This window comes from Triplophysa dalaica, chromosome 6 (assembly GCF_015846415.1).
Source record: "Triplophysa dalaica isolate WHDGS20190420 chromosome 6, ASM1584641v1, whole genome shotgun sequence".
NCBI classification, from domain to species: domain Eukaryota; kingdom Metazoa; phylum Chordata; class Actinopteri; order Cypriniformes; family Nemacheilidae; genus Triplophysa; species Triplophysa dalaica.
The window spans coordinates 215001-229466 of NC_079547.1; the positions used below are offsets into that span (position 1 = coordinate 215001).

The following is a 14466-nucleotide window of genomic DNA, read 5'->3' on the forward strand; positions in this document are numbered from 1 at the left end:
TATTCTTCACAATTCCTACATGTATACAAATTAGCATCTTTAAATAGACATTTCTGTCAGATCAGACACGTCACCGTGATGTGTGAACACAGTATGTCATGTGGTCAATCCAAAGATTTGCTGTGTTGCCATGATTTACTCGTTCATCACTAATGTGAGGTCAATCGATATTTGTCGGCTTTTTATTACCTTGCCAGTGTATTTTGGAGCGAGAGCCCTGAGTTTCTCTTTCAGCTGGTTAAAATCAGACATGTCTCTGTTGGCTATGAGGAGCAGGTGTGTCTTCACCTCCGACTGAAACAAACCCACTGCAGACTGACACAAACAAACATCACATCACAATTCCATGCTAGAAAACACTGTAAGGTTATCATGAGCGCACATTTAACACGTTCTCTACTCTTCTATTTAAACACAAGATTGGGAGAGGAGATAAGAGGAGGAGGATATAAGAGGAGGAGGAGATAAGAGGAGATAAGAGGAGATAAGAGGATATAAGAGGAGGAGGAGATAAGAGGAGGAGGAGATAAGAGGAGGAGGATATAGGAGGAGGAGGAGATAATAGGAGGAGGATATAAGAGGAGGAGATAATAGGAGGAGGAGATAAGAGGAGGAGGATATAAGAGGAGGAGATAAGAGGAGGAGGAGATAAGAGGAGGAGGATATAAGAGGAGGAGATAAGAGGAGGAGGATATAAGAGGAGGAGGAGATAAGAGGAGGAGGATATAAGAGGAGGAGGAGATAAGAGGAGGAGGAGATAATAGGAGGAGAAAAGAGGAGGAGGAGATAAGAGGAAGAGGATATAAGAGGAGGAGGAAATAAGAGGAGGAGGATATAAGAGGAGGAGGAGATAAGAGGAGGAGGATATAAGAGGAGGAGGATATAAGAGGAGGAGATAAGAGGAGGAGGAGATAAGAGGAGGAGGAAATAAGAGGAGGAGGAGATAAGAGGAGGAGGATATAAGAGGAGGAGATAAGAGGAGGAGGATATAAGAGGAGGAGGATATAAGAGGAGGAGGAAATAAGAGGAGGAGAATATAAGAGGAGGAGGAGATAAGAGGAGGAGATAAGAGGAGGAGGAGATAAGAGGAGGAGGAGATAAGAGGAAGAGGATATAAGAGGAGGAGGAGATAAGAGGAGGAGGAGATAAGAGGAGGAGGAGATAAGAGGAGGAGGATATAAGAGGAGGAGATAAGAGGAGGAGGATATAAGAGGAGGAGGATATCAGAGGAGGAGGAAATAAGAGGAGGAGAATATAAGAGGAGGAGGAGATAATAGGAGGAGATAAGAGGAGGAGGATATAAGAGGAGGAGGAGATAAGAGGAAGAGGATATAAGAGGAGGAGGAGATAAGAGGAGGAGGATATAAGAGGAGGAGATAAGAGGAGGAGGATATAAGAGGAGGAGGAAATAAGAGGAGGAGAATATAACAGGAGGAGGAGATAAGAGGAGGAGATAAGAGGAGGAGGATATAAGAGGAGGAGGAGATTAGAGGAAGAGGATATAAGAGGAGGAGGAGCAGATAAGAGGAGGAGAATATAAGAGGAGGAGGAGATAAGAGGAGGAGGATATAAGAGGAGGAGGAAATAAGAGGAGGAGGATATAAGAGGAGGAGGAGGAGATAAGAGGAGGAGGAGATAAGAGGAGGAGGATATAAGAGGAGGAGGATATAAGAGGAGGAGGAGATAAGAGGAAGAGGATATAAGAGGAGGAGGAGGAGATAAGAGGAGGAGAATATAAGAGGAGGAGGAGATAAGAGGAGGAGGAGATAATAGGAGGAGGAGATAATAGGAGGAGAAAAGAGGAGGAGGAGATAAGAGAAAGAGGATGTAAGAGGAGGAGGGAATAAGAGGAGGAGGATATAAGAGGAGGAGGAGATAAGAGGAGGAGGAGATAAGAGGAGGAGGATATAAGAGGAGGAGGAGGATATAAGAGGAGGAGATAAGAGGAGGAGGAGATAAGAGGAGGAGATAAGAGGAGGAGGAGATAAGAGGAGGAGGATATAAGAGGAGGAGGAAATAAGAGGAGGAGGAGATAAGAGGAGGAGGATATAAGAAGAGGAGATAAGAGGAGGAGGAAATAAGAGGAGGAGGATATAAGAGGAGGAGGAGATAAGAGGAGGAGATAAGAGGAGGAGGATATAAGAGGAGGAGGATATAAGAGGAGGAGGAGATAAGAGGAGGAAGATATAAGAGGAGGAGGAAATAAGAGGAGGAGGAGGAGATAAGAGGAGGAGGATATAAGAGGAGGAGATAATAGGAGGAGGAGATAAGAGGAGGAGGATATAAGAGGAGGAGATAAGAGGAGGAGGAGATAAGAGGAGGAGGATATAAGAGGAGGAGATAAGAGGAGGAGGATATAAGAGGAGGAGGAGATAAGAGGAGGAGGAGATAAGAGGAGGAGGATATAAGAGGAGGAGGAGATAAGAGGAGGAGGAGATAATAGGAGGATAAAAGAGGAGGAGGAGATAAGAGGAAGAGGATATAAGAGGAGGAGGAGGAGATAAGAGGAGGAGGATATAAGAGGAGGAGGAGATAAGAGGAGGAGGAGATAATAGGAGGAGAAAAGAGGAGGAGGAGATAAGAGGAAGAGGATATAAGAGGAGGAGGAAATAAGAGGAGGAGGATATAAGAGGAGGAGGAGATAAGAGGAGGAGGATATAAGAGGAGGAGGATATAAGAGGAGGAGATAAGAGGAGGAGGAGATAAGAGGAGGAGGATATAAGAGGAGGAGGAGATAAGAGGAGGAGGATATAAGAGGAGGAGATAAGAGGAGGAGGATATAAGAGGAGGAGGATATAAGAGGAGGAGGAAATAAGAGGAGGAGAATATAAGAGGAGGAGGAGATAAGAGAGGAGATAAGAGGAGGAGGAGATAAGAGGAGGAGGAGATAAGAGGAAGAGGATATAAGAGGAGGAGGAGATAAGAGGAGGAGGAGATAAGAGGAGGAGGAGATAAGAGGAGGAGGATATAAGAGGAGGAGATAAGAGGAGGAGGATATAAGAGGAGGAGGATATCAGAGGAGGAGGAAATAAGAGGAGGAGAATATAAGAGGAGGAGGAGATAATAGGAGGAGATAAGAGGAGGAGGATATAAGAGGAGGAGGAGATAAGAGGAAGAGGATATAAGAGGAGGAGGAGATAAGAGGAGGAGGATATAAGAGGAGGAGATAAGAGGAGGAGGATATAAGAGGAGGAGGAAATAAGAGGAGGAGAATATAACAGGAGGAGGAGATAAGAGGAGGAGATAAGAGGAGGAGGATATAAGAGGAGGAGGAGATTAGAGGAAGAGGATATAAGAGGAGGAGGAGCAGATAAGAGGAGGAGAATATAAGAGGAGGAGGAGATAAGAGGAGGAGGATATAAGAGGAGGAGGAAATAAGAGGAGGAGGATATAAGAGGAGGAGGAGGAGATAAGAGGAGGAGGAGATAAGAGGAGGAGGATATAAGAGGAGGAGGATATAAGAGGAGGAGGAGATAAGAGGAAGAGGATATAAGAGGAGGAGGAGGAGATAAGAGGAGGAGAATATAAGAGGAGGAGGAGATAAGAGGAGGAGGAGATAATAGGAGGAGGAGATAATAGGAGGAGAAAAGAGGAGGAGGAGATAAGAGAAAGAGGATGTAAGAGGAGGAGGGAATAAGAGGAGGAGGATATAAGAGGAGGAGGAGATAAGAGGAGGAGGAGATAAGAGGAGGAGGATATAAGAGGAGGAGGAGGATATAAGAGGAGGAGATAAGAGGAGGAGGAGATAAGAGGAGGAGATAAGAGGAGGAGGAGATAAGAGGAGGAGGATATAAGAGGAGGAGGAAATAAGAGGAGGAGGAGATAAGAGGAGGAGGATATAAGAAGAGGAGATAAGAGGAGGAGGAAATAAGAGGAGGAGGATATAAGAGGAGGAGGAGATAAGAGGAGGAGGAGATAAGAGGAGGAGATAAGAGGAGGAGGATATAAGAGGAGGAGGATATAAGAGGAGGAGGAGATAAGAGGAGGAAGATATAAGAGGAGGAGGAAATAAGAGGAGGAGGAGGAGATAAGAGGAGGAGGATATAAGAGGAGGAGGAGATAAGAGGAGGAGGAGATAATAGGAGGAGAAAAGAGGAGGAGGAGATAAGAGGAAGAGGATATAAGAGGAGGAGGATATAAGAGGAGGAGGAGATAAGAGGAGGAGGAGATAAGAGGAGGAGGATATAAGAGGAGGAGATGAGAGGAGGAGGATATAAGAGGAGGAGGAAATAAGAGGAGGAGAATATAAGAGGAGGAGGAGATAAGAGGAGGAGATAAGAGGAGGAGGATATAAGAGGAGGAGGAGATAAGAGGAAGAGGATATAAGAGGAGGAGGAGCAGATAAGAGGAGGAGAATATAAGAGGAGGAGGAGATAAGAGGAGGAGGATATAAGAGGAGGAGGAAATTAGAGGAGGAGGATATAAGAGGAGGAGGAGATAAGAGGAGGAGGAGATAAGAGGAGGAGGATATAAGAGGAGGAGATAAGAGGAGGAGGATATAAGAGGAGGAGTAGATAAGAGGAAGAGGATATAAGAGGAGGAGGAGGAGATAAGAGGAGGAGAATATAAGAGGAGGAGGAGATAAGAGGAGGAGGAGATAAGAGGAGGAGGAGATAATAGGAGGAGAAAAGAGGAGGAGGAGATAAGAGGAAGAGGATATAAGAGGAGGAGGAAATAAGAGGAGGAGGATATAAGAGGAGGAGGAGATAAGAGGAGGAGGAGATAAGAGGAGGAGGATATAAGAGGAGGAGGATATAAGAGGTGGAGGAGATAAGAGGAGGAGGAGGAGATAAGAGGAGGAGGATATAAGAGGAGGAGGAGATAAGAGGAGGAGGAGATAATAGGAGGATAAAAGAGGAGGAGGAGATAAGAGGAAGAGGATATAAGAGGAGGAGGAGGAGATAAGAGGAGGAGGATATAAGAAGAGGAGGAGATAAGAGGAGGAGGAGATAATAGGAGGAGAAAAGAGGAGGAGGAGATAAGAGGAAGAGGATATAAGAGGAGGAGGATATAAGAGGAGGAGGAGATAAGAGGAGGAGGATATAAGAGGAGGAGATAAGAGGAGGAGGATATAAGAGGAGGAGGATATAAGAGGAGGAGGAAATAAGAGGAGGAGAATATAAGAGGAGGAGGAGATAAGAGGAGGAGATAAGAGGAGGAGGATATAAGAGGAGGAGGAGATAAGAGGAAGAGGATATAAGAGGAGGAGGAGCAGATAAGAGGAGGAGAATATAAGAGGAGGTGGAGATAAGAGGAGGAGGATATAAGAGGAGGAGGAAATTAGAGGAGGAGGATATAAGAGGAGGAGGAGATAAGAGGAGGAGGAGATAAGAGGAGGAGGATATAAGAGGAGGAGGATATAAGAGGAGGAGATAAGAGGAGGAGGAGATAAGAGGAGGAGATAATAGGAGGAGGATATAAGAGGAGGAGGAGATAAGAGGAGGAGGATATAAGAGGAGGAGGAGATAAGAGGAGGAGGATATAAGAGGAGGAGGATATAAGAGGAGGAGGAGATAAGAGGAGGAGGAGATAAGAGGAGGAGGATATAAGAGGAGAAGATAAGAGGAGGAGGATATAAGAGGAGGGGGAAATAAGAGGAGGAGGAGATAAGAGGAGGAGGAGATAAGAGGAGGAGGAAATAAGAGGAGGAGGATATAAGAGGAGGAGGAGATAAGAGGAGGAGGAGATAAGAGGAGGAGATAAGAGGAGGAGGAGATAAGAGGATGAGGAGATAAGAGGAGGAGGAGATAAGAGGAGGAGGAGATAAGAGGAGGAGATAAGAGGAGGAGGAGATAAGAGGAGGAGGAGATAAGAGGAGGAGGAGATAAGAGGATGAGGAGATAAGTGGAGGAGGATATAAGAGGAGGAGGAAATAAGAGGAGGAGGATATAAGAGGAGGAGGAGATAAGAGGAGGAGATAAGAGGAGGAGGAGATAAGAGGAGGAGATAAGAGGAGGAGGAGATAAGAGGAGGAGGAGATAAGAGGAGGAGGAGATAAGAGGAGGAGGATATAAGAGGAGGAATTAAGAGGAGGAGGAGATAAGAGGAGGAGGATATAAGAGGAGGAGATAAGAGGAGGAGGAGATAAGAGGAGGAGGAGATAAGAGGAGGAGGATATAAGAGGAGGAGATAAGAGGAGGAGGAGATAAGAGGAGGAGGAGATAAGAGGAGGAGGATATAAGAGGAGGAGATAAGAGGAGGAGGAGATAAGAGGAGGAGGATGGAGAGAAATGTTTGTACTATCAGTACCGCTTGATTGTACTCTGTGATGTAGTGAATGTTATTGATGGTGAAGAAGCGCACGAGGCCGTCAGCATCAATTGTCTTTGCCTCTGACAACTTCAGGTGTTTTTGATGAACATCAGCCTGTAAAGTGCGCACACACACACGCGCACACATGCACACACACACACACACACACAAACACGCAGTATTATTTACTCACCAAACTTATTCAGGCAGAAGTGTTGTGGGCTGTAGCTGTACCTTTCTGAATATGGAGATTGTGTCAGAGGTGATGTTATATTTGGCCCAAACTTCTTTTTCACCACACACAGCGACAGAGAGAGACTCCATCTGTTTAGCAGCAGCCAAAAACTCTTTATATCCACGAGCTTCATCCGTCTGATGAACAAACACACATGTTAAAAACATTCAGCGTGTGTAGTGATGCTACTGCTGTTGTTTATGGTGGGCCAAGGACGCTGATCCTGAGATGAACCCGCACTTTGTCCAGAGGCACAGACATGTTGGGATGTTTTCTCTTTGTTTCCATGACGGCAGACATCTCCAGTGGCCACAGAATGGCCGTTTCTCAATATGTGTTCTTCAATGGTCTTGTGTCCTTGTGTTCTCGCTCTACCTCATCAATAACTGTCAAAGTCCATTCCAATACTAAGGTCCTGTCCCAAATGGTACACTTCAAGGGCAAGTTCATCCCAATATCAAATTGATGATTTTTTTCACACCCACATGACGTTAAACATGTTTCGAGATCTCCTGGCATCTTCGAAGCACAAATAAAGATATTCTGACGTCATGTTTAATATCATGTGGGTGAGAAAAAAATCACACAAATTTGATATTAGGATGAACGTACCCTTTCATGTGGATTTATGGTCTAGTGGACTCAGGGAAGGACTGGTCATCTGCATACTGGGCGTTTCCCGGTGGGCCGCTAATGTATGGGCCTGGAACGGATGCTTTGGCCGCTCAGATGAACATATTATAAAAGTGAATGCAGGCAATGCGAATGCAAAAGACACGTATGCATGCTACCCCCCGGTCAAGAGACTTAGCCATGTACCATGCGCTGTATAAAAAAAAATGGACTCGTGGACTGCTTCTGACATCAAGTCCAGGTCAAGGTCAAGGTTATTTATATAGCCCTTTAAAACAACATTAATGCTGAACACTCAAAACAAAACATCCTCATAGAATACAATTTAAATACTATTATATATTGAAAGAAAACAAAACAAAAGTTAATAAAATAAAAAACAAAACATCATGCAAAATAAAAAATAAATATGATCAAATCAAGCATATGCCTGAGTAAAAAAAATTTTTTGAGAGAAGATTTAAAAGTGGATAGAGAAGGGGACGGTTTATTAAACAAAGTTAGGGAATTACAGAGTTAAGGACCAAAAACTAAGAAAGTCCTGTCACCTTTGAATTTAAGATGAGCTTTTCGAACATTAATAACATCTGGGTGGAAGATCTTAGCGTTCTCTCAGGAGATTAGGAGTGGAGGAGGTCTGACATATAAGTAGGTGCAAGACCATGAAGTGATTTAAATACAAAAACCTTCAAATCAACTCTGAATGGAACAGGTAACCAAAGAAGCGATGCTAACACAGGCGTGATATGTTCTCGACTGTGAGAGGTCTGTGTCAAAAATGCACTCCCATGTACCCTTGTGGACTTGTGCCTAGTGCCTATAGGTCTGCACTTCCTGACGTCACCAAGTGTGGACTCGGAGGAGGTCCACAAGACCGTAGCCTGCCATTTGGGACTGGGCCAAGAACAGAGAAGGCATGAAACTACCCGGATGTGTTCTCGATATCAAGGATGCATCGTTTGCAGCATTGCGCACCAACGGAATCCTCTTGAAGTCCCAGAAGTCACTGTGGCTCATCCATCCAAGTACATTCTTCCGAGGCTGTCTCACTAGTCTGGTCTCCACGAGAACACAAGTCTGTTCTTTGCGTTCTTGGAATTGAGAAATGGCCATTGAGCCATTCAATCTCCAGTCCATCCATGTGTTTATACTGAACACACACACACACACGCTCACCTCAAAGAAACCGATGACAGCCACTTCTGAGGAGTCAATGAAGGCCTGAGCTGCAGGAACATCATTCAGTCTGAGGAGGGCGCTCTCTTCTCCTCCCGCCGCTGTGTTACAACATCAGACAAGAGCCGTAGATTCACATTTACAGTCAAATCTGTTATTTCTCTAGCAGCTTCACAGCACAGAATAAACACATTATATAAAACACATTTATAATTTCACACAATGATGTTAAATGTCATAATCATAATCTCACCTTCTGCAGTCACACGTGCAATAAATAAAGACAAAAGAATAAAAAACATGATGCTGAATGACAGAAGACCGCAACTGAAAGATGAAAAGGCTCTGGGGTCGTGTTCTTGTAGGTCACAGCCCCCGGTCATGTGATCGCTGCGGCTGTCACTGATTGGTGGAGGCGTGTGAAACACACAGGTGTGCTGCTGGGGGTCTGGTCTAAAGCTGCTGGATTACGTGTCATTGGAGGCACACGTGTTCATCCCTTTTCATTCCAAAATTCAATGCGACACAAACTGAGTTCTGTTTCAAAGTATTGGAGTAAATGTAATGAGTACTTTAGTATCTTTTTGGCTACTTTGTAGTTGTACTGTGTATTAAAGATATCAGCACCTTTATCTCTATATACTTGACTTTTTTTGAACAAGTATATGTACTTTACTCCAACAGATGTGTAATGACTAATGCAATCACAAATTGCATCTTTTTATGCAGTGGTTTATTTTTGCTACAGAAGAATATTGTCTTTTACAGCACATTGAAGGTATATTTATTAGATAGGTAGATTTTGCACTAACTTACTAAAACTGGTCAACATGTCTTCTTTATGTGAATACGAGTGCAGTATAGTTGTCAATTGCTGGCAGTTTATATGTGAAATGAGGGCACGACTGCAGCCGACGATGAGGACAAAATCAGCATGTCCAGTGCAAAAAGGCTTTCATTTTTTTATTTTACTGAATATTATTTTATTTATTTGTTATATTCAAGAGCCCCTTTTGAAAGAGTTTTGTTTACTTCTGAGCACTTGAGCTTTAATGAGACTTGGCTGTTTGTAACAGACGTAGGTTATGGTGTCGGCCATGATTTGTTTCAATTTTGAGGTGTTCAGTCTTATTATGATTTAAGAAAATAAATGCGATCGCTCTCTTCACGAATCAACTGTTTCTATTTTTCACATACATGTGTCTGAAGTGTTCAGGACTGGTGCTGCTTTGAGTCACCTTCAGTATGACTCAAATACCCAAGAACTGGTCAAATCAGAGACTCAAAGACTTTTACTCAAGTCAGTTTGGAATGAGTGACTTGTAACTTGTATTGGAGTAATTTTCGCTTAAAGGTATCTGTACTTTTACTCAAGTTTGGTTTTCAGGTACTCTTTACACCTCTGGATCTTGAGACTGAATGATGACAGCGTCCTCTAGTGGTGAAAGAGAGTTCAACAGCATCATCTGTGATCCTCACATTTAATCCTATTTTATCATCTACACAGATTGAGGAAAAACTGCACAAAGCACAGATGTTATATTCTCTGAAGACACAGAAAAACACGTCTAGACGATAAAGTGAAACAGAAGCACTTACAAGTTAACCCTTGACTTTATATTCTACAACAAATATTACAGCTAATTGAAAAAAAACCTCTTCTCTTGTTCACTTCTTCTAGCTTTAATCCTTCCCCTGTAATGTTGGCTCTTTTTCATTTTGTTCTCCCTCATTTTTAAGTTGTTTTTTCTGCTATAAGTAAAGAAGTGTAAATGTACAGTAATTTAAAGTCAAATCTGTTATTTCTCTAGTAGCTTCACAGCACAGAATAAACACATTCATTATTTTCTCTGTGACACGAACAAAGTGCATATCCAAGTAAAAATACATCAAATATATGAATATTGTCATGTACTGCTTAATGTAGGCACCTAACAGACATAAACATTACATCAACAAAGTTAAATCATAGATTTGTGTCATTTACAATAAATCATTCTGAATGGATAAAGGCTCAACTTTAGAAGAATTTCACAGTCTTGAGACTGAATGATGACAGCGTCCTCTAGTGGTGAAAGAGAGTTCAACAGCATCATCTCTGTGAAACCCTCACATTTAATAAAGAAGTGTAAATATATGTCCCAGAACACAAACACATCTCCCTCACAACTCATACAGTATGAAACAGTCCTTTGTTTTACACTATAAATCAGATTCAACCCAGGATATTTTAATCTCTTCTCAAGAAAGCCACTAAACTCTGGATTTAAAATAGAGTTAATTCTTAGGATTACACACAGAGCAATGAAGAGTTAAATATAACCCACCTTCTTGAGAATACATGTTATGCAATGTTCAGGTGCAGAGATAGATGAGCATTTTATATATCACTGTCACTGTCTTTCAGAAACCTTGGGTGTTCAAAATGGGTTTTTTTCAGGAAATGCACTGTACATTTTAAACGATGAAATACTGTGTAAATAACATTGTTCATGAGGACAGATCGTGTGATAACAGCTCAGTGAGCATCAGGACGGTCACAGCGCTCAAGTTCATGTGTAATCAGCTCTGTGGGGTTCTCAGAAAATCTCCATCTAGCAACTTGAGACTAAAAAACACGCGAGCTGTGGCTTTAGCTTCACACTGAAGCACTTAGATAATGATCTCAGATCAGATCAGAATGTGAAAGATGATTTAAATCACAATGTCCTCCCTTTAACATACTGTGTATGTATATACTGCATTTGTCTCATTCAGTGATTCTCAAACTGAGGGCCCCAAGATAAATCCAGGGGGGCCACAGATTTTGTGGAATTTTATGAATTATAGATATCACATATTTTACACAATCGAACATCAGAAAAACAAGCCCAAAATAATTGATGTTCCAGGGTTGGATCACTGAATATGTTTTTGGTTTAATTAAAGTTCTAAGTTAAAGATTATAAGTCTTTTTTGGGGGGCGGCAAAGTGATGCAACCTACTCAAAGGGGGCCTTACAACAAACATGTTTGAGAAGCACTGGTCTACAAAACAAGATCAATAAAAATCGGTCAGAACTTATGACACTGTTCCTGAAGCTCAATGCAGCACATTGTGTTATCAATGCAAAGAGAACACACACGTAACATGACCAGCCAAATGTAAAGGTGTACACATTTGTAACCTATACTTTTTATCTGTATATTTTTATCGTTTATTTTCTTTTACGTACAATATGGGGTTCTTTACCCAAAATGACCACACGCATGAAAACACAGAGCTGAAAGTGCTTAAAATACATCAATCTTTTGATCCCTCTTTCTGCATCTGAGAGGAGGCGTCTGAGGATGAGGAGCGATATAAAAGAAGCCAGCAGAGACACGGGCCATGAGCTGCGACTGACACGCCGCTGAGTAAAGGACAAGAGAACCAGAGGAACAATCTCCAGAACACGGTAACACACTTGCATTTATCTGACGCACGACACCTGAGATCTTTAGACAAATTTAGTGATGGACAGCAAGAGGTAATTTTCATTTTAATCCAAAGCGATAAACAAGGAATTTTCTGTACGATCTGTATTTGAGTAATCGTGTAAAATCATGTCATGTTCTGTCAAGTATGTGTTTCTTTACTGTGACTTGTCAGCATCATTCACCATCATTTGAGTTTACTGTATTATTGTTGTCATGTATTTAAGCCTGAGCATATGAAAGGACCGATAAGAGCCTCAACCTGGGCGTAGGCCTATAATATGAGAAGATCTAAACTTTGACACATTTCTGACGGGATTGGAAAGGAAATCTAATGCTAACAATGACTGGAATTGGGCCGCTTGGATGTTTCTCTCTGAGATTACACAGATTGTGTAACAGCTTATAAAAGCTCATCTGTGTATGTGACAAGGCCACTTGATGTTGGTAAATAAATAAAGTTAGATCATTGTGTAAGCGGCAGATTAGGATGAACAAAATCCACGCACCGATTAACAGCTAACTTGTTGAGGACATCAGATAGGAGTGAGGAAGATTGTAAATGTAAAACATTCAGTTGAATCAATCACAGAACTGATGGACCAAATAATCACATTGGCAAACTTATTTTAAAGACACAGAAATCTAAATACATCTTCTGTTTGCACTTCAGTAAGTAAAGAAAATGGATACCCCCGCACCTGCAGAGAAAAAGGGACCCCCCAAATTTAAACAGAGAACCATTCGCACCTTCAAGAGCAAGGCGCCCAAACCAGGTCAGAAGGGTTTTGGAGAAGATATTCCAGGAATGGAGGGTCTCGGGACAGGTAACTCACACTCCCCGCCCATCTACATTTTATATGAATGTATTAAAGGGACAGTTCACGCAAAATGAAAATTCTGTCATCATTTACTCTCCCTCAGGTTGTTTCAAACCTGTATACATTTCTTTGTTCCGATGAACAACACAGAGAAAGATATTTAGAAGAATGTTAGCAATTTTCAGTTCTGGATTATCATCCACTACCGTAGTAAGAAAAAACATCGTATTACAGTTCTGTCGAACACAAAATTAGATATTTTGAAGAATTTGAGAAAACAAACCTTTGAGGGTGAGAATATGATGACAAAATGTTATTTTTTGGCGAGACCATCCCCTTAACTAGAGTTGAGATGGACATGTGCAATAATAAACCTGAAACTCCTTTTGTTTCAATCAGACTTCTCCGTGGTCTGTCCCTGGGAAGCGTTTGGTGACATGGAGCTCAGTGATCTGGCCAAATATGGAATCTTGTAATCTCCTGGTCCTGGGTCTCAAGCCCTTTCACCTGCTGACTTTTCTGAAGCATATTAGCTCCTAGAATCACCCATTCACAATGAAATCAAACCAGCAACTGAAAACCAAAATAATTGATGTTCCAGGGTTGGATCACTGAATTTGTTTGTGGTTTAATTAAAATTATAAATTCAAGATTATAAATCTTTATTTGGGGGGCGGCAAAGTGATGCAACCTACTCAAAGGAGGCCTTACAACAAACATGTTTGAGAAGCACTGGTCTACAAAACAAGATCAATGACAATCGGTCAGAATTTATGACACTGTTCCTGAAGCTCAATGCAGCACATTGTGTTATCAATGCAAAGAGAACACACACGTAACATGACCAGCCAAATGTAAAGGTGTACACATTTGTAACCTATACTTTTTATCTGTATATTTTTATCGTTTATTTTCTTTTACGTACAATATGGGGTTCTTTACCCAAAATGACCACACGCATGAAAACACAGAGCTGAAAGTGCTTAAAATACATCAATCTTTTGATCCCTCTTTCTGCATCTGAGAGGAGGCGTCTGAGGATGAGGAGCGATATAAAAGAAGCCAGCAGAGACACGGGCCATGAGCTGCGACATCAACAACTGATGAAGACCATTTCCAAAAGACAGAGTTCCTTTTTTGTTTGGGTTACATTTCATTTTTGAATCATTTAAGGGACATAATAAATGACAAACCAGACAGTAACGCAAATGTCAATAGAAGTCTTATTAGGATAAATGAATATTCTTAGCATTAATCAATCAGATTCTCTTAAAATATTGTATCTGAACTTTTATGTTTAAACTGTAAATATGCACATGTGATAAGATTGACTTATATTGAGCGGATACAATTAAAAGCAACAATTTGCACTAATGAACAAATAAATATTATTTTTTCAAACTTGTGTGGTGAGTGTTTTCTCTAGTAGGCCTAAACTGTGTTCATCAACACTAATTTCACGTCATAAGCGATTAAGACATTAATGTATTCCCGCTTTGACAGGTCTTAACTGAAAATAACTTGCACTTTTTTGTCTCGAGATAAACACCAGTAATGTTTTTTTACATAAATCAGTTTTTTTACTATTATCCCTTAGTAACATTAATGTATGACCAGACGTAATTTCCGGGTTTATGGTGGGAATTATCCTACATCCGATGTGCCTGGCACCCAGAATAAATAAGCAGAAACGTACATTTTGCGTCAACGTCTGATTTGTGACGTAAGCACGCCATATCTAGAGCGAGGCGATGCTGAGCGCTGCTCAAGGACTCTGACAGAATCGGCGCTTAATCGACATTATCTAAGGTGAGTAACTTTTAACAAACGTTATTTCTTGATTAATGAGAAGCAAAGTAGCGTGTAAATGGCGATATATACGTAAGAAAATGTG

The 14466-nt window shown here is 41.5% G+C and overlaps 1 protein-coding gene across 1 annotated transcript in view; it reads right to left on the minus strand.

Moving 5' to 3' along the window:
- Positions 1-8612, minus strand: part of LOC130425116 (endoplasmic reticulum resident protein 27) — a 9046-nt gene extending 434 nt beyond the window's left edge. Inside the window, exons 1-5 of the mRNA XM_056751183.1 lie at positions 8550-8612; positions 8297-8397; positions 6487-6624; positions 6250-6366; positions 190-315 (exon numbers count right to left, since the gene is read on the minus strand). Of these exons, the coding sequence (XP_056607161.1) occupies positions 190-315; positions 6250-6366; positions 6487-6624; positions 8297-8397; positions 8550-8598 (531 nt within the window). The 5' untranslated portion in view covers positions 8599-8612. The remainder of the gene's footprint in view (positions 1-189; positions 316-6249; positions 6367-6486; positions 6625-8296; positions 8398-8549) is intronic.
- Positions 8613-14466: the final 5854 nt, after the last annotated feature.